The sequence below is a fragment of the Pocillopora verrucosa genome, chromosome 13 (genome assembly GCF_036669915.1).
Source record: "Pocillopora verrucosa isolate sample1 chromosome 13, ASM3666991v2, whole genome shotgun sequence".
Classification (NCBI taxonomy): Eukaryota; Metazoa; Cnidaria; class Anthozoa; order Scleractinia; family Pocilloporidae; genus Pocillopora; species Pocillopora verrucosa.
This window is the reverse complement of record NC_089324.1, coordinates 14,093,150-14,114,209: the sequence shown is the minus strand read 5'-3', so window position 1 is coordinate 14,114,209 and position 21,060 is coordinate 14,093,150. Positions and strand designations below refer to the sequence as shown.

The 21,060-nt window shown below is 36.9% G+C and overlaps 2 protein-coding genes across 2 annotated transcripts; one reads left to right on the top strand and one right to left on the bottom strand.

The window, feature by feature from the left end:
- Window positions 1-3,514: 3,514 nt before the first annotated feature.
- Window positions 3,515-10,081, bottom strand: LOC131770810 (tRNA wybutosine-synthesizing protein 5-like). Its single transcript, XM_059086539.2, has 5 exons — window positions 9,766-10,081; window positions 8,022-8,091; window positions 6,762-6,806; window positions 6,220-6,357; window positions 3,515-4,378 (listed from the first exon to the last, which is right to left on the bottom strand). Exons 1-5 carry the CDS (start codon window positions 9,999-10,001, stop codon window positions 3,875-3,877), a joined length of 993 nt encoding a protein of 330 aa, XP_058942522.2. The 5' UTR covers window positions 10,002-10,081; the 3' UTR covers window positions 3,515-3,874.
- An 8,967-nt stretch (window positions 10,082-19,048) lies between these two features.
- LOC131770763 (histamine H2 receptor-like) lies at window positions 19,049-20,356 on the top strand. Its single transcript, XM_059086482.2, has one exon. It carries the CDS (start codon window positions 19,049-19,051, stop codon window positions 19,952-19,954), a length of 906 nt encoding a protein of 301 aa, XP_058942465.2. The 3' UTR covers window positions 19,955-20,356.
- The last annotated feature ends 704 nt before the right edge of the window (window positions 20,357-21,060 follow it).

Sequence of the window (21,060 nt, the reverse complement as noted above, 5' to 3'; positions counted from 1 at the left end):
GCTATAGAATATAATATAGAATTCACTTAGATCCGCGCACGTACCTTAGAAAAATTCCAGCAGGTTTAAAAAACGAGTTGATGCGGTACGGATTTGGAGCAAAATATGCTTCGTTATGACCACAAAAGTGCTATATCCAATGTGCAAACACGTTGTATCATCCTGTTTGTTTTGTCTTCTCGAGCTCGAGTACACGGTGTAACAATAAAGTCTGGATGATTGGCTCTGCGTGTTTCCGTTTCAGAGGAAGGTACATTCAATTTGATTAAAAAATTCAAACAGGTCAACAATTCTTTTCTACAAACATTACGAAATCAAGTAATGGACTACAGTAATGCCATTAGCAACCTTTACAAAAGTTTACGCTCAGATATCATCAGTGTCATTTTGAATTGGTTGTATACCTTTCGTTTTTGAACTTACTTTCTTTTCCTTTTTGTTTTTTCTCGGTGGTTCGAGAAATGACTCGAGAAACTTGTAGCGTTGCGGAAGACGAGAGTTTAACCGAGCGAAATTTACAGGTTTTTATAAGCCCGCGTATCAAACCGATTGAAATGAAATCAGGTATATTACACTGAACGAGTCCAAAACCTTTCGGTTTTCAGTGAAATTAATTTCCAACTCGTTTCGAAACCTTATCGATATTAAGTAAGGGAGCTAATGAAAAAAATTCCAATTACACTGACATTAATCAAAAACGAAACATAGTAATTAATGCGTGAGATAAGGAAAAAGTAAACAGTCTTGATGAAATATCATCATTCCGCATGTCCGGTTTATTTAAGAGTCCATTATCCTGCTCTACCCATTTCTTTTCAGACTTTTAACACGTGTGTGTGAAAAGGTAAAACAATTTGAAAACGCCGAATTCTTGTCAGAGGTTTAAGCAACAGGAATTTTCTTTAAAATATCGAGACCATCAACTCTTTTTGTGATCACCTTCACAAAAAGGTGACCCTGTTTTGGCAGCGAACAGGCCTTTGAAACGACAGGAGAAAGTGTGGGTTTAGGAGGACATCAATTCCACAAAACTGGGTTTAATTTTCTGAGACTTCTCTGATGTATGCAATGACGCATGCAATTGGGGTATCTGTTGATCGAAACAGCCCGTTTATTTTCCTCTCTTTGATGTGTAGTCTATCTAGACTACTCGGAGAAACATTTTGTTTGACTAAAGTGTTGTTTGGTCTGTTAAAAATCTGGCTTTTTAAATATTGAAAACACTGACTCACTCTGTATCCAGATTCTCACAGAGACCTGAACAACGCGATACACGCGCGAGGAAACACGCGATTATAGATCGGTGGTGAAGTCACGTCTCACGCGCGTGTTTCCGTCATGGCGGCGGTCCAAGAGAACAAATACTTCAGATAAGGTTACTGGAGTATTGCAATTGACGGCACTCCGACCATTTGTCGTAAAACCAAGACCGCGGATGTCATATAAGAACGTACGGAGATATCAAATAAAGTGGAAACAATTTTAAAAGCTAACATTATTAACAAGGAAACGCCACTGATCATGCGCATGGAGATGCAAGAGAACACGTCACGATTTGTTACAAACTTGGATCTAATTTGTCGAAGGAGTGGTGTGAGCTATTTTGACCAATCACATAGGGATATAAAACAAAACCAATGCAAGAAAACATTTACTTCGACACTCGATAATATTTTGATCAATTGTATATCATCCTTGCTTTGATTGAAATAAAAGCTTATCACAAGAAAACAGGATTGTAAACTGGCAAAACCAGATTGAAATGAGCATAAGGTGCTTCAGAAGTTTGAGCATCCACCAAAGTAAATTCAATTTCTACATTGTAGTCAAAACCGTGTCAAAAAGAATGTTTTAATATCAGCTTAGCCTCTCTCTCATGACCTCTTCTTTACATTTTTATGCTATTTTTTGCCAATTTTGCGCACAGTGGCGCAAATTTGGAATTACGTGCCTTGGAATTCCAAGTGCACTCAATTTGTAAATTCACTTTACCACGTTTAAACACTGTCGAGCAATCACGTATTGAGAATAAAGGGGATACTTTTTGGATAGAGCACCAAATTCCCGAAGGCACTCGAAAAAATCAATTACTATTTGCCTCTTGAGAATAATTCAGAGAAAGTACAAATGTGGCTAAAATGGAATTTTAAAAATACTCGATGCCTCACCCATTTCGTTCTGCTTGAAAATTGGCCCTTATAGATTAAGACAGTTTTTTCAGCCTTCTCACTATTATTCGAGCTACGAAAGCCCCTTTCGTTTGAACAAGTTGTTGGTATTTTGTATATTTGATGACAAACGACAAAAAAGAGAGAGGTTACATGCACACCTGAAAAAGAAATCCTTCGACGAAGCAGAGCGATAACTTCATTTTTTTTCCAAATTAGATGATGTAATCGTACCTTCAGATGTCCATGCGTGGCCGGAAAGTCTTCACATTTCAGCTCTTTTCCGATAATCCCTTGATCGCCTTTTAATGTGAGCGGACGATTCTTCTCTTTCAAGAACGGCCTGCATGTTCTCAGTTTTTTCCTTTGATCCAATTATATCGCACCTGAAAATAAACAAACTTGCACTTGTTTTAAGAGCCATTTGGTAATAAAATGAAGCAATCCACATCTGTTTAAATTGTGTTTACTCAAAATCGGAAGTTTGTTTCACAGTCGCTGAAAAGAAGGAGCTCTGTTACGGAAAGTTTGCATGGAACAAATAATTAGTCAAAAAAAAATTTTCAAATATAGGGAAAATGTGTTCTTTAGCTGCAAGATTTTAATTCGAAGCTAAACCCCATTCAATAGCGAACAATGAATTTCCAGAGTGCAGGTTTTTAAAATGTCGTGTAAAGATATTGCATCGTGTTACTTAATGCGGCTCTCTTCATTTCCGAAACTTGAGTTAAGACCCACTCAGAAAATTAAAGGTTTTCTTTGATTGCTTTTTTTAACAATCGACACGGAAGAAATTTGTTGATTTTTTTAAAACACTCCTATTTCTTCATTAAAAGTTACACGGTTTTCGATTACCTTTGACAATTAAGACTCGGAAAGTAATTTAAAATTAATATCATCTAGAGCAGTAGTTTGGTGAACTTCATCTCATCTTTGCTATTTCATGATTTTTCTTTAATTGAAATAAAAAAATCCAAACACCCGATGTCCTGAATCTGGATGCATTTCTCTAATAACACAATTCCTTTTGTAAATTATCGCTCAGGCAAACATCAACTAGGTCCAGTGTAATAATACTTCAAAGTCGCTGTTGACAATTCCAGCTCGTTAACCAAAATGACACATTACGAGTTTTTGTAACAGAGTGTTGCGAGGTGAAATTGTCGATTTTTTGTTGAATTAATAAGTTTACCTTGAGAAGCTAATGACCTTAGTCGTGCACGTGCTTGTCATAAGGAAAATTTAGAGATGGCACAAGTAGTAATTGGGTTTTGACAAAACTCTCTTTAACCAAAAGAACAAGGCTAGCGACATGATTTGTTTTGTTTAATTCCAAAGATCTCGCAAACGGGGATTATAAGTCAAGTTGTTATGCTGTATTAAGGACATTCGACTCTATAAAAGTTACCTCACTTTTCATATATCTTGTAACCGGTTGAGAGCTAGGTTACAGCTCTAGTTGTACTTCTAAGAAACAACTCATTAAGTTATGTAGAAGGGCAAGGAATTCCTTCCGTTAAGCATGCCCTCTGAGGATTGTCTTCTCGGTCAAACGTGCTCTAACCCTCTTGCGCGAGAGTCGCTTTTCGCGCGTGTCTCACCTTTCGCGCGTGAGCCATCTTCGCGCGTGCCCCCACTAGTGCAAAGAGCTGGGCTAAGACTAGTTTTGTTGGACACAAATGCTTCACTTTCACACTTGAACCAATTTATTCATCTTCTGTAGAATCACCATTAACACCGCTAGAACTGTTCCTGTCTTCACGACTAAAGCATCTGTCTTTAATTTTACAAACTACCCTTCTGGCATAAAAATCTTTATACTCCTCAGGAAGCTCCTCTAACGCTTTGATAGCACGGTCCATTATTTGCATGGCCCTTGCGGCAGGGACCAAATCCTTATTGCCGTACGTGTCCTTACTGTCATAAAAGCCCATATCTAAATGACGCCAAAATACATTAACTGCTACTCCAAACTGTAGAGAAATCACATTGTGGAACCACATAGCAGGAATAAACAAAACATCACCAGGTTCTAAGAAGCACTCAAAGGGCATTGCTTCTGCAAATTTTGGATACTTTTTTAAGTCTGGCCGGTCAATATCTAAGACTTCTGATTTATCACCATTTAAATACAGTTTTGTTGCATCTTTTGGACTGTAGAGGACAACGCGCTTCCTTCCTGTCACTTGAATAAGGAGGTTGTCCATAATCTGTAGAAATCAAAGAAGAATTTTAAGTGTGTGCAAGAAAGAATTACTCAAAGTGCTTGATGAAGTTTGGATCTCACGACGTTCTGAATGCTGGTAGCATGCTTTCAATTTTAGCTCTGGCGAACCGGAGCCAAGTTCAGCAATACGCCTGTTTTATATAAGTTCACAGGTCTAGCATACTGATACAACCAGCAGAGTGCCAACAGATTAAACTGAGTGAGAAACAGTGAAATATAGATAACTGTGGCTTAAAGATACAAAAAGAGTACAAGCTGATAGGGAAATCTAGGCTACTAGCTCTAAGCACTGAACTGTCAAGAGAAAATTAGGGTAAGCTGGGAAAATACTTTCTATTGCTAAAATAAGCAAAAAACAAACAAACACAGCTGAGTGATTCATTGTGGCTGGTGATTTTGTAATCCAGCCAAGAGAACGAAGAGCCCTATTTGCAAGCATTTAACTCCAGACCAAAGGTGCCCTTGACCTCAGTTAGTTTAGGTTGTTATCATGAACAAGACAATTAACTCTCACTCTGGCTTACTGCACCCAAGAGTAATGGTTACCTAACAAGGCAACTCCAAAAATGCTACCTGTAATAGAGTAGTGCTATCGCCCTCCACCCTGTCACATCCTCCATTCTGTCACGCCCTCTATCCTGTCACACCCCAACCTGTCACGCCCTCCATCCTATTACGCCCTCCAACCTGTCACGCCCTCCATCCTGTCATGCACTCCATCCGGTCACTCACTTGGCTAGTTTCTGAGGACCCTTCACTTCACTCTCAGCGCCACAAAGTTAATCAGTCTGTTTCTATCAGAAGGGCAGTTATCTAACTAAACCTTTGATCCCTGGAGTGACTTGTATCCAATTTCGCCTCATATTACTACTACTGTATCAAACATCAAGGTCAAGACAATGAAGGAAATGTCCACTGAATGATGAAGCAATTTTTCCATGTCATTATATAGAGAACAGTAATACGATGGATATGCAAAGCAATACCAGGATGTAAAAGGTTAAAGTCATTTGAACGACCAACAATATTTGGTGTGAATGATGATACCAAACTGATGACATGAAACCAGTAAATAGCAGTGATTTTTGTTAATACCTGTAGAGAGGATGGTTTAAGTTTGGGCTGGTTTGTTTCAAGTTTACTGTCATTTCTATGCAGAAGAGAGGACTTCTAGGGCCTCACTTTCTTCATTTTTGGGTTTCATCAAGGCTACGGTTAATGTTTGTGTTCTTTGCTCTTCTAGTTTTCTTATCCACCAAGAAGCATCAATGAGAACCAGAAACCAAGAATCAACATAGACATTCATAATGTCCACGCATAAGTGGCTTTTCTGAAGTCACTATCGATAAAAACCATTCCCTTTCAACACCATTCAATTCCCACCTCCTTTTCTTTCACAGACAAATATGAAAGTGTCATTCATGATAAACTGGAAGATTAGTCAAATGAATGAAACAAAAACTTCTTACTAACCAAGCACCAGGGCCCTACTGAGAAATATTGGCATGACCTTGTGGTAGCTCAAGGTCTGTACAGAATGACTGAGAAACCATATTCCAAATTGTGACTCAAGCAAATGAGATTAGCAAGTAGTTTACATGGTACCTAGACCAAACTTGTTCATTTTGAATTTTCCAGCAGATGTTGAGAGCAAAAATAACTGGCATATGACCTTTTCCATAGAAATGGTCCTTTTGGCAAAATCCAGACCAAGTATGAACCAATCAGAATCCTTGGATTTAACTCAAGACTACCTTGCCATACAATAATAATTAAATCAAACCTTTATGTTGTGGATAAGAAATACATTATCATTTAACTTACATCATAATGTGTCCACAACTGCCCTTGTGCTGAACTGATTCTGAACACACTTGAAAAGAATCTGTCCTCTGGGTACAACTTTGGGATTTTTATATCTTGAGCTAAGCTAGGGAACTGAATTGTGATGTCAGAGATATCCTAACAAAACAAAAACACAGAGTAAAAAGGACTGTATTATAATATAAAGCATGTGATATTGAAATAAAAAATTATAGCTTAATCTAAATTCATTTTCTCCAGAGTCCTTATCAACCCTACTTCTCTACATACAAGACCTTAGGACAGTTTGAGCCTAACATGATATCTGGAAGCAAAATTTAACCCTTTAACTCCCAAGATCTCATTGTTAATTCTCCCCTCAAGCTGCTACACATTTGCTTGTAAATTAGTTATGAGAACTTGGTTTTAGATCAACAAAGTACCTTCTACCTGATGAGTTTGAATATATTCATGACCTGTTTGCATGGATATTATAGGGAAAAGTTTCATGCTAATCACTTCTGGGAGTTAAAATGTTGAGTACAGTGTAAATAAATTCATACCTTTCTAGGATCATCTCCAAGAGATCTTAGATAATATTTCTCCTCCTGAGGAAAAAAAAAATTGTAAGTTAACTCTCAAACTCCCACGAGTGACCAAGACAGCATTTCTCCTTACAATATCAATACAATATCAAGCAGGCAAAAGATGAGAATAAAGAAAAATATCAGTTAAGGGATTATAAGTTGATCCAGTACCAAATTCTCCAAACTAACATCACAAGAACTGTATGGCAGACAGTAAGGTGAATTACTAATGAGATCTTGGGAGTTAAAAGGTTAAGTGTCAGATTTCTAGTCTTCACCTCGATGATTAAAAAAATTGGCACTCTTGTATGTTACTTCTTCAATCATCTAGTAATAATTAAGTGTACTCATTTGTTGCATCAGATGTAGTCAATATGAATCACCCCCCAGATCAGAAGTGGCTACATTCTGAGACAAACATGAATACAGTTACCTATGTACTCTAATATTTATTTCACCACACTTAACATTCTGTTAACCATAATCTCTTTGTTTGTTTGTTTTTTTTAATGATATACAATATCTAATTAACCCTTTACACCCTAACATCAGTATGCATATCCTCTATACTGCTCTCTACACGTTTCCTAAGGTGTTAACAAAGAGAATCTGTTTTGATGTGAATGAAAGTGATCCTTGCAGTAATGTGCACTACTAAGGCAGTAGTGAAAATAAGGCCTGAAAAAAAAAATTCAGGCCTGTATGGTATTTGAACCCATGACCTCTGCGATACCGGTGCAGCGCTCTACCAACTGAGCTAACAAGCCAACTGGGAGCTGGTTCTAAATAAACCCGTGAAGTGATGAAATAAATGGTTAAGAATATATGAAAGTCATAATTATATTTGAACTGCGGATAAAGATGTGAATGAAAGTGATCCTCGCAGTAATGTGCACTACTTAGGCAGTAGTGAAAATAAGGCCTGAAAAAAATTCAGGCCTGTATGGGATTTGAATCTGTTTTACAATCAAGAGCTTCTTTAGTTGGTAATCATTTCCTTTACTCTCATGACCCTAATGTTAATGATTTAGAGGTGATATTGTAAGAAGAAACTAGATGTTAATCACTATTAGCCTTTTAAAGGGTTCAAATAATAAATAATACAACTGCAAGAGGTCTTACAGGTTGCCATACACTGCTGGTAAGGAGCTTTTAAGGAAAATCCTGTACTTGTCCAGGTTATATTTATTCACTAATATTTAAGAGTTCTACAATAAATGTATTTAAAGAACTTACTGGGCAAATAAAATATTCTTTATGAACAGTTTCACTGGTCCGCATGACAAATTTGTTAAATGGAAGAGTTCTGAAAATAAATTGAAAAAATACAAAAGTGAAGGCATTGTGAGGTTTGTGAAAATGTCCAACCTTGGTAAAAATAGTCATGGAAGGTCTTGTGAGGAGGGGAGCTAATACCTGCAGGCATTAACCTTTAACTCCTATGAGTGATCAGGAAAGAATTTCTCCTTACAATATTAACACAATATTAACACAATATCAACCAGATAGGTGATGAGAATAAAGAAATATATCAATTTGGGAATAATTAGTTGATCCAATACTAAATTCTCTGAACTAACATCATAAGAATTGTATGGTTGACAGTAAGAAGAATTACAAATTTGATCTGGGAGTTAAAGGGTTAATTTGTGAGGGAAAGAGAGCAGTAAAGTAAAGATTTCCAATTCACCCACAAGTTATTAAATTTTTCCCCACAAGAGGAACTAGTGGGGGTGATTTCCTTCCTTCTCCCCTCTTGAAGAGGTCAGTTTTACAAGCCAGGCTAGCTTATATATAAGCTGGAGTAGTTTTAAGATGGAAATGGACTTTAAGGAAGCACATTTTGATGAGAACTTTATAAAGCCCTGTGGTAAAGCATCCAAACTATTATTACCCTTTAACTCCCATGAGTGACCAAGACAGAATTTCTCCTTACAATATTATTACAGTATCAACCAGACAAGTGATGAGAATGAAGTAAAATATCAATTTGGGGATAATTAGTTGATCCAATACTAAATTCTCTGAACTAACATTATAAGAATTATATAGTTGACAGTAAGGAGAATGACAAATTTGATCTGGGAGTTTAAGGGCTAAAAGAAAGATCAAAAGTTCTCCTCTCCTTAGAACTGCTTGGAATATATTGTTATTGAGTATAATCTGTATTATAGAGTAAAGACCAAAATAACAAAACAACAACAAATACTGCAACAACAAAATCAAACAAACAAAGGAAAGGAAAAAATATAAAACAAAATGAAATGAAAAATATATTTTCCAGAAGGGTTCATATTTTTTGACAGTAAGGCAGTTGAACAAGAACACTTTAATGCAATCATGTTCAGTCAGCCACTTGTAATAATTACTCCTCCATTCATGATAATGCTGATGATCTCCTTATTTCAAATTCATGGGGGAATCAGTAACAATACTGCGCTGAATTAGGTCAAAGGTCATTTGGGTACAAAGGGAGGTTGCAATTCTTTTCCATTTGCAATGGAACATTAGTGATGGATTTGACTTTCACATTTGGTGACCAAGGGCTCATCAGCACTTTCAAGCAATCATATTCAGTCAGTCACTTGTAGCAATCTGCCAACTTTATATGATAACAATTTGATTATCCCCTTATTTTATATTAATTGGGGAATCAGTAACAATATGACGCTGAATCTGGTCATGGGTCATTTGGGTTCAAGAGGAGGTTGTAATTCTTCTCCATTTGCAATGGAACATTAGTGTTGGATTTGACACTCACTTTTGCTGACCAAGGGCTCATCACAGCTGAAAACCATACCCAAGAAGGAAAAACACTTAGAAATTTCTTTTTAAAATAATTAAGCATATCACATCTCTCAAAGACTAGGATAGAAGAATGGTATTTTAAACTGTAAACTCAGGTACATGAACTATACTGCAGACCCTGTCCTTTTGCTTTATCTTATCACGCCTTAGCCTGATTTTTTTAGAGCCTTACTTGTATGCAAAGTTTTTGTGAATAAAGTCCATCTTCCCAGTAGGACAGACGTGAACCTTCACTGTCTTTTCACCGCCATGCTGAGCAAGATATTCCGGTGACCACTTTCCACAAGCACTGCCAATATCGAGTCCTCGTAGAAGCGCTGGCTTACGCTTAGAAGCTATATCTGACTCGAAGATCTCTTTTGTTACCCCTGTGTAGACACGAACACGCTTTTTCTCCCTTTGTGTCATTATTTTCCTTAAACTTTACACTGATCTTGACAAATCAAGGCAGTATAGTTAGTCCAAGATAATTCTTAATCAACCCTTCAGCCATGTTGCTTAAAGACGAGGAAGACTGGAATCAACAAACGAGCTTTTCGTTCCCAGGGTCTGCTCACCCGACTCATTCAATACAACTTTCGCAAGCATTCGATTACATCAAATTTTACCCAAAAGAGTCCAAGATGTCAAGCAGCGGAAAAAGAACTGTATTTTTTGCAAAATAACAGTTTTAAAGACCTTCTCAATTTTCACCAAGAAAAAACCTTCCCAGCAAAAGAAGTTGAACTGAGATTTTGCCAAAAAATTTACATGAATGTTCCCTTCAGTTAGCAATTCAAAATTTTCCGCATGGATAAAAATATCGGTACTCCTTTTAAATAAAAAATTTTTAAAGCCCTTGCAAATGAATTAATACATAGCGAATCTTGCAGTACGCGCGCAGCGGAGCCCATACTCATCGAAAATGGTAATTATAATAATAGTGATAACGATAATAATTGTAATAGCAATAACAATAATAATAATGATGACGACTAAAATAGTGGAAAGTGGCAGCAACAATAATATTAATAAAGAAAGTGATATTCATAGCAGGGTAATTTAGTGTTATCAACTGAGTTGAAAACGTAAACTGGCCACCGTAAAGAGGTTAAAGGCTGACGTTTCGAGCGTTAGCCCTTCGTCAGAGCGATTTGAGGAATTGTGGGTTGCGTGCAGGTTTATATGCAGAAAATGGAGCTACGCTATTATGATGGGAATATGGTGACGAGAAAACAAGAATAAATTAGTTAAATTAAAAGCGCTCGTTGATACCGTAGGGATTAAGAGTGCCGATTTGGGAGATAAATTTTTGTTTGATAGACCTTTCAACTACCAGTTAAGTAGTGTTCATAACTGCGAAGATCGCTTCTATAGTCGTTTCTTCAACCGCAGTGCAGTTATATGATGTAGTGAAAGCTTTCGGAAATGTACTGACCTCCATCAAGCAATTATACATCACAGTTAATTATATTTTTTCTTTGCTGTTAATTGACTTTCAAAGTTGAAAAAAAAATGCAAAACGGAAGAGAAGTAGGGAGCAAGTAAATTGAAAATTATTAATTCGAGTTTGGTTAAATTTTACTGCAATCAGCAGAGATGATGAAAGCCTTTCTGGTCTATGCCTTGTAGTCTGATGCCCTGGCAACAGAAAAATATTTAATTGATAACAAAAGACAAAAATGTTGCAATTTCAAATTTAATAAAAGGAAAGCTCTGTTTGTTCCACTTTTCAGTCACGTGTTTAATTTTGTTGCACCTTCATAGGTTAGACCGGCGCACAATCGGTTCTTTGTAGCAGGGTTGTTGCCCAGTATTGACCGATAGATATTTGGATCAATGTAATTATCTGAGCAATTGTACACCTACCCCTCCCCTCACACAACATTGAAATTGGACTTTTTATCAGTTGACTGTTGTTGGTTCAAGGGAGGGGTTGGTGATCATGAGCAGTTGCTCAGAGAATGGCATCGATCCAAACCTTTCATCGAAGAGCTTGTACTATCAAGATCATCCTTCACATCTGGCATGGAAAAAATTTGGAACTCGGAATTTTTCTCGGTATCACACTAATGATTGAACTATGAACAGCTGCTAACATCTGCAAACATCTCTTTGAAAAACGTTCGCTGAATTAAACCTGGGCTTTAAAATTGCTTTTATGAAAATGAGGATGAAAACAATGATGATGGCCGAAAGGCAACGTCAAAAAAAAAAAAAGAAAGTCAACGATCTTCACGAGCTCCAAATGACGCTACGTTTCCTTGCTTGAATAAACCATAGTTCAGCTTATCTTTTTGTACCGTTTTGTTTACCCCGCTATGGTTATCTTTCAGGTTTCTTTGCTTGCAGATCTTGATTTGTGCGCCGAAGCCGGTAACCATCACTGATACACTTCGTACATCGAAAGTCACCTATACCAGAATTGCCTTTTTTTCTTTATTCTCTTTAATGATTATATGCAAGTGTTATAAGGTCTATCGCTTTCGTTGGGGTCTTTTAAAAGCCTTTTTACAATAAACTACTGCGTTTTAAAACAATTCAAAACTATTGCTCTGTCAAAGAAACTTATAGAATGCAACCACAACATTTGAAAATCGACTTCTCCCTATAACTGTTTCAGCTCGTAAAAATTTGTTTTAGGCCATTGCGCAAATCTCTCATTCTCCAAAGGTATAAACCTGGGTTGAGAGATGACGACAAAAAAGTAAGTACCAATGACGTTTCTCTAGCAAACAATAGTTTTCTATCATCTGTAGAGGCAAAAATGAAAGAAATCGAAATGCTTGTAATGTAAGGTACGTAGCAAATGGAAAATAAGAGTAAGATGTAAACCATGGATGCTACAGACTTCTTGTATTTCGCTAAGTCTATTGCAGGTTGACCAAAGTTCTGAGATAAATTACTGGTTTGTATATGGTGCTGATGCCGACGAATAATTTTGTAAACTTTAAAATGGGCGAAAAATGTGAAAAGATAACAAGACAACATCTCTGCTAGAACTAAAGCATAAAAAAGATTGTCTTCAAAACCACCAAGCCAAACGACTATAGCTGGAATCGGACAGAGCAATATCATGATCAATATGGTCGTGAAACGTCTTCGATTTGATGTAAGATGAAATCTTCGAGACATGTGCAGCCATCGTTCAATGGACATTAGTGTTATAGTAACCATCGTGACAGTAACGAAGTAGATGCCACTACTCACGAAGATTATACGAACAATTACCATCGGCAAATCGTGCTCCGAGACGGATTTTTGTGAATATGACAAATAGAACCCAGCATAGAAAGGTTGAACGATGAGACCAGTACAAAAGTCAGTGAGCGCTAAACCACTGAGGAGAATATGGAATGATGTTCTGGCAAATGTCCTCCTCCAAATTGTCGCCAAAATCAGCGTATTCCCCACCACTGCCACGGGCGATGAAACAGTGAGGACAACAGACGTTGAAAAATAAAAGGCATGAATATTATTTGCTATGTCCTCTGATGTTAGATGGGAATTAGATTTTTGCTGGAAATGAATAGTTGTGTTGTTGAACATGGTATGGCTTCTGTTGCGAACAGGACAGCCTGGTCCAAAATAGTTGATGTCGAAAAATCTAAGATCCAGAACTAAACCAGCGCTGTGCTCTAATGAGGAACTGAAAATGATATTTTTACATTGTTTACATAAAATGACTGACCGCTTGAACGCCAAATTGAAATATTCTTAGTTATTGACAACGGAGGGTCGTTTTTAACAATGGTTGTATGCATCAATCTTAAAGCCTGCGAATCGTAATTATCACGGAGTAAACTAAAACAAATAGAACCTTTTTTCATCTTTTTTTTCCGTGATAGCGTTTTTTAATTAGTTCGGTGACTGATCTCCTTTTATCAACTAATTCCCTTTCATTCAATTAAGGAAGTTCCAAAAGCTTTTTGACATATAGTTACCTCCATCAGGCGACTGACATCTTAGTCAATTTTATTTTTATATTTGGCTTTTAATTGACTTTCAGAATGTAAAACAAAATGCAAAACGGAAGAGAAATAATGAGCAAGTAAATTGAAAATTATTACTCTTTGTTTGGTTAGACTTTATCGCAATCAGCATCATTTTTTATTCTTGCGCTATACCCTAATACCCTGGCAACAGGAAAATCTTTAAATGATAACAAAAGTGCAATTTCAAACTATGGAAGAACCAAAGGTCTGTGAATTTCAATCAGCAGGAAGGTGTTGAATTTTTCTTGCATCTTCTAGGGTCAGACCACAGGCAGCCCAAGCTCCAGCTGTGAGAAGATCATGGGCGGTTCTTTGTATCAAGGCTGTTGCATGGTAATAACTGAAGGAAATTTTTATTAATGTCAGTTTCTGAGAAATTGCGCACCTACTCTCCCCAGACCCAACATTAACCTTTACTTGTTATCACTTGACTGTTATTGGGCTAAGAAAATCTCTTTGAAAAACGATGACTGGTTTACGCCTGAATCTACCAAACTGACGTTTGGTCTGTCCGATATACTCGCGAACACAGTCATTGAACAGAATAGAATAAATAGCGTCGAGTCGTTGTTCTTTCGTGACAGGATCCTTAGGTTTGGCAAAAATATGCCCTAAAGTCTAAAAAGGCCTTTAAGAAACTTAAACGTTGTGGTTATTCCAAATTCTCTCGATGGGTTCTGTAACACCCTAAATGTAAGGAATAACAGCAAAACCAGTCGCTGGTTCCTTCTGATCAGGAGTGTTACTAGTTGTAACTGGTTTCTGGCAGTTACGGAGAATTTTTTTGGTATAGCCATTTACCTTTAGGACGTCCGAAACATATTTTCTCTCCTCAGTTTTCGTATCAAGTGAAGATGGTAGACAGTCAGTCCTCCTGAGAAATTTTTTTAGCTACAGGCTTTTTATGGCAAATAGGGTGGTGAGAGTCGAAAACAAGGTGTTGGTCGGTGTGGGTGGGTTGACGATAAACACCTGTCTCTAAATTCCCTACACGTTTGCAAGAGCATTAAAAAGCGGTCTTCTTTTGCAAACAAGAATATTCAGCTTTTTCGGAGCACTCATGACTAATTAACCATACAATTGGGTGGAATAATTCTAAAATTATTCTCACTAATCAACGTTATCAGCAGTGTCTTTGTTTAGAAGCCTGGCATATCAACTCCGCCCACGCTCCTTTAAATCACGATGTTGGCAGCTTACTACCTGACGCTTATTTACACCTCAATTCTTGTTTAGCTTTAGCACCTTAAATGAGTTTGTATAGCAGTTGTTTAAAGGCCAATATTGTCAGCATGATCGAACTCAATGAGTAAGGTTCGGAAAGCTCTACTTTAAAAATAAGAGAACACAAATAAGGCCCCGGTTGTTCGAGGGGTGGATAACGCTAACCTCTGCAGAAATATTTGTACGGTGGATATATAGCACTATATATGAACTCCTGGGCCCAGATTGAAACAGGTACCGAAAAAACAACAACAACAACAACAACAACTTGCTGATTTCCACAGAAAATAAAAACGTTTACCGCAAGTTTTTGAAAAACGTCACCTGTTCTACGAGACAAGCAAGTGCAAAGAAGTGAATCAATTATTGCATAAAGCTGAGCAGTGAACAAAGAATGTTATTCGTTTCCTCATGACGTGTGATATATAAATCACTTGGCGAGAAGGAAATCGTAAAGTGTTAGTTGTGATCGATTATATCGATCAAGACAGAAAGTTTAACTTTCTGTCTTGATCGCCACTGAGGCCCTTTGAGAAAGCTTATGGGAGGTGTAACCTTCACCATCGAGGGAACAATGTTTCATAACACGACTGTTGGTTACGTTCTCATCAAAACTTTTCTGCTTCTCGCAACATGAAAGATTTCGAAGGAAAAATGATTGAATCCTTTCGCAAAGAAGTTGGTTTCTTCGCGGCCGTGGTTATCGCGTGTTCCTCACCCATGGCAGTGGTGGGAAATGCGTTCATTCTGGCGGCAGTTTGGAGGAAGACTTCTGTGAGAACATCATTTCATTTTCTGCTCAGTGGATTAGCATTAACTGACTTTTCGACAGGTCTAATCGCTTAGCCTTTTTTAGCTGCAATCCTCTTTATGGATGCAAAAAACTTGACTGTGACACAGGATAATCAATTGCTAGTTGATGTCATAGATGTTATCACCGTGAGCAGTGCTGCCTTTTTCATTAGCATTACGTTGGTTACTATAACAGTGATGGCTTTTGAAAGATGTCTGTTCATGTCTCCAAGATCCCTTATGATAACCCATCGTCGAAATTTCATTGCTATCGCAATAATTCTCTTTCCTATCCCCTCAATAACTATTTACTTCTTTGCCTCTCTACGTATATTTCGTATGATGATGATGGCGGAGATTTCGTTGTGTTATCTCGTCACATCGCTCTCTTACTTCAAAGTCTATCGCATTATTCGTCGTCATAAGTTTCAAGTTCAGTCCAATGGCATCTCTCAAAACTTGGGTCACTCTTCAGTAGACTTAGCCAAGTACAAGAAATCTGTGGTATTCATGTTGTATATCATGTTTTTCTTTAGAATTTGTTTTATACCTTATGTTGTATGCAATGCGATAATTTTTACAGAAAGAACGAACTGGAGATTGACAATCATTGCTAGAAATTCATCAGCGGTGCTAATATTTTTGTCATCTTTACTTAACCCAGGGTTGTATCTTTGGAGAATGAGGGAGATTCGCAACAGCCTCAAACAGCTATTTAGCAACTAAAGAAAGAGGTTCTCAATAGGGTTAACCGTTAGCCGTAAAACGAAAAAGAAATCTAGCCGTTACGGATAAAAATTGACAAACTTTAAACTTAAGTCATGAAAAGGTTAACCGTAAAAAAATTTTCCTAAATGACGATGTGTCATTTTGAAAGTGTCAAGATCCTAGACCATTATGTTTTTGGCTTGTGGCTAATACGGTTACTATTTTTACACATTCTATCGTGGAACAGTTGGTTCAGGTCCCTAAAGGTAACTGAATCGGTGGTCAATGTGTTATGAAAAAAGAACTTGTTACTAACAGGGGCCGTACGATGCAATATCGGCTCGAGATCGTGATTGTACGTAAAAAAACAGCCGAGAGCTAATATTCCTCAGTACGGATCGAGTAAGAAAGATTTATTTGGCACTTGGGCAACTCGTCTGTCTTGAATTTGCCGGGTTTCGCTAGCAAAAATAGACGGCTTACGAACGTTCTGAGCGTTTGAATGTTCCTCAAGACTACCTAGGCGCAAAGTTTGACCGTTAGCCGTAAAAGCAATCACTCTAGTGAGATTCTTAAGAAAAAAAATTCCCTTTCAACATGTTCATCATGTCAATTTCATATTTAATTTCAAATGGTTTATGGACAATGCATTTGATTGTAACTGAACAAAATTGGAGTATGTTTACCCACTTTTTACACAACTTGTATACAATGGATGTCAAAAATTGATGGCAGGCATACATGGGCCCATAGATAGCCTGCAGGCAATGCTTCAGCTGATAAAAATGCAATACAAAGTACAACCCAAAAGCAAATTAAAAAGCAAAATTAATAACGAAATGTAGAATATTGCACTCATGCTCTAGAGGCTCACTGTCTGACACATTAGTTTGACCAAGGGTGAGGAACGTAGTAGCGACTGACTTAAATCTTTAGCAAAGGAGCGGTTTTATCAAGATTGTTTTTAAAGCTTCTCTATTCAGCTAGGATGCCAAAGTTACGGTTCATTCCGGGTTTATTCCTCTCTTTTCGAAAATTTTTTTGGTACAACATGCATTTTGTGACAAAAAAAAAGGATTCAAGAACAGATTTTTTGTGGATCTTCACCTCTATTCGTTGTTTTCTTTGTATTGCTCTGCTTAAATTTCAACTTCCTTTCTCGACTTTAAAGTAAATTACCGTATTCACAAGTGGAAGGCTTCCTATCAGTTCCTATTAAAAAGTCATAAAATGAGATAAATCTAACATCAAGTTCAGTCCTATATTTAGTTTTGCGTGGCATTATTGCATTCGAAAGAACGGGTGAAAATCTTCGATTCTTCGTAAAGAGGAAACCTGTTCATTTTGCTTAAAAACATACATCTAAAGGCAATTGAAGGGAAAGATTACAAAAGCCACGCTTATCTAAATATATTTCACTTCCTCTGCAATTAAATCATATATTTATTGGCTTTTCCGTGTTTTCTTATGGTAGGCAGTAAATTTTAATGCTATCAACCCCAAATAAACCGGATAAAATTTGAAAGAAAGATCATTAATAATTAAAACCTCTCCATGAGATGAAAAAATAAAAATTGTGGATGGTATAATTATGTTCTATATTTTCCAATAAAGGTACTTTCTTTAGAAGAAATAGTCTTAAAATTAATTGCAAAAAAAGTAGAAAGTGAAACCAAGATAGTGGCTAGTTGATCGTTTGTCAGCATTAAAGAACATACATTTTGCGTCCCTCAGCTGAAACTCAGTTTGCAGTAACTTGAGGCGAATTATATTTAGAGTAAGACCTGTAGCTGGATTCAGAACCTTATCTAATTTAAGCTACGTCAAAACTGCGAAGGCAAGATTTCCGTTGCATGCAGTTCTTTGATAAATATAAAACAATGACGAGAATAATAGACTATCTGTGGGACTTGGGCTTTGTTTTAGATTGGAGCGAAGTTGAACGGTTATCTTTCCTGGTAAACTACACAACACTTAGTATAATTAAATGGCCTGTGAAAGGTTTATGCGAGTATAGAAGTTTTACTTTAGACGTGTGTTTATTCATGATTAACATTTTTACTTCTCGAGAGAACAATCGGTTAAGCGGTAGCTTAAGGGGAGTTACATTTAGAGTAGTACCTGTAGCTGGATTCAGTCTCTAAGTTTCCTCTATCCTATTAATTAATTCCTTTTACCTTGTGATTCTATTCTCATGCAAATGAAGACAGAAATCGAGCGCGAGTAAATAAAAATAAATTATTAAAAAAAAAATTAAATGTTCAAACGATATTTCACTTTGGATCATTTTAAAAGCAAAGGCTGTTCTTATCAGCGTGATTCATTTTTCCCCTATGTGTATGAAACGTAAAGTCCATAAGTAATCAACAAATTTCCATAAAGAAAGATTCCGGAAATCAAGCGGCAAGGTAAGCACTGCTATCTTCAAAACTTGTTCATGCATGTATTGAATCGATCTGTTTGATTTAAAATGCCACCTGTAGGAGATTAAGATAAAAAATGACTAGAAAAAAGAAAACAGCGATCTAAGGCTGAGCAGTGCAATAAACAAGTAGTGCTGCATATATGTAACGAGCAGAAACGAAGAGCTATCGAGCAGAGAAATTTAAGGGGTCAGAAATAGTTTTCATCGATATTGCAGTTCGCTGTAATAAATATCTAGCTCTATTTTGATGCAAGAGGTTATTTCGCATGAAGTATTTTCGTGCTGTACTTTATCAAGAATTGGATCTTAACGTTCGCCATTGAAGTTTCATCATGCCGAATAACACGACTTGTCCTACCTACCAAGGCGACCTTGATACTCTGGGTAGTACCGTAAAATTTACAGCATCGTTGGTCATTGCTGTTTTATGTCCCGTGGCGGTGGTTGGAAATGCATTGATTTTGGTGACGATTTGGAAGAAAAGTTTTTCGAGAACATCGTTCCATATTCTTCTAAGTGGATTGGCATTGAGCGATTTTTGTACCGGTCTGATCGCTTATCCTACCTATGCTTCTTATAGTTTGATATTGTCAACAAACTCGACGGTTGTACGAGATACACCACAACCAACTAATGTCTTAGGAAAAGTCACTGTGATCAGCGCAATTTACTTGGTCACCATTACGTTTCTGACAATAACATTGATGTCCATTGAACGATGGTTGCACATGTCTGGAGGATTCTCTTTCACATCTCATCGCCGATTTTTGGTTCTTGTCGTAATCTTGTTTCTTCCAATTGCCTTGGTTGCTCTTTACTTTTTAAATCCATCCTCATTCCCCATAGTAATATCAATAGAAATGTTTATCAGCTATTGTGTTACATCTTTCGCTTATTTTAAGATCTATCGAATTATTCGAAGTCATCAGAATCAAACTCAAGCTAACAGGATACCTGGGAACTTTAGCCATTCTGCAATAGACGTAACCAAATACAAAAGATCTGTTGCAACCATCTTATACATTTTATTGCTATTCTCTATTTGTTTCTTGCCTTTTATTGTATCTAACACGGTAAATGTTTTGATAAAGGCTGGTCCCAGAGAGCTGAATATAACTACTGACGTGACGATGGTGCTCGTATTTCTGTCTTCGTCTCTCAGTCCAGGGTTGTACCTTTGGAGAATGAGAGATATCCGTAATGGCTTCAAACAACTATTCGTTTGCAGAAGAAACTGATTTTTTCAACATTTTCATGGCTTAAGGCAGGACATTGGATCCTAGTCAAATTATCTGTTAACACATCTAGTCAAAAACTAAGGTTTGGTCTATAAAACCTCTGGCGAATGAACTTCCATCTAGGCTGCTTCTAATCGCCACTCAACCATTTTTTAGCTATTCTCTCTCTGTTATTTAATTTTTATACAATCTGATTCAGAAAACGTTCAGATAAAGGTTTATCCCAATGAAGTGAGTATAACTACTGACGTGAAATGGTGCTCGTGCCTCTGTCTTCGTCTCTCAGTTCAGGGTTGTACCTTAGAAGAATGAGGGATATCCCGAATGGCCTTAGACAACTGTTAGCTAGATAAAGAGCCCGATCTTTTCAAGACATTAAAAGTGATGTATTTATCGCCAAAACTGTCCTATAACTATATACTATATATAACTATAGGTATATATGTCCTATAACTATAACTTTTGTAAATATTTATTTCTTCTCCTATAAAATTAATTACGTAAACAATGACTTTCGTGAGGGATATACCATCCTATATTTGCATTCATCTTTAAGATGCATTAGCTATAACGATTAGCTAGAGATCTGAATTGCAAGATAAATTAATAAAAAATGAATTTATGGTCAGCTTCATTCTATTTTAGATTACTTGAAAAACCATCAGTCCTCTTGTAAACTTACTGAAAGCATTTGTTATGAAAAGGTTACGGAAAACAGTTGCCGAGTAATGACATTTATTTATCATAGACAGATTGTGTTTGCAACTGGCTCAAGATGGTTTATAAAAACCTCACCATACCCATTGAAACCTGTGTATACAAATAAAACCCTTGAATTCTTAAATGAAATAATTTGAAAGCCCGAGGAACTCCTGAATGACATTGCATTTTCTCTCAACGTGACGTCACTGAATAATCAGTAAAAGTTATTGTTTTGTATATTATTGTCGAGATGGCATGTCAACAGTGCGTTTGATTTAAAAGACGTCTGTATTCAAGTTCATCAAGATGCATTGTAAACCTTGGCTAGAAAAACCATCAATTATTTAAAGCCGAACAGAAAGTCAAACGAACCGTGCCAAATTAGCGCTGTATATTTCTCGGTA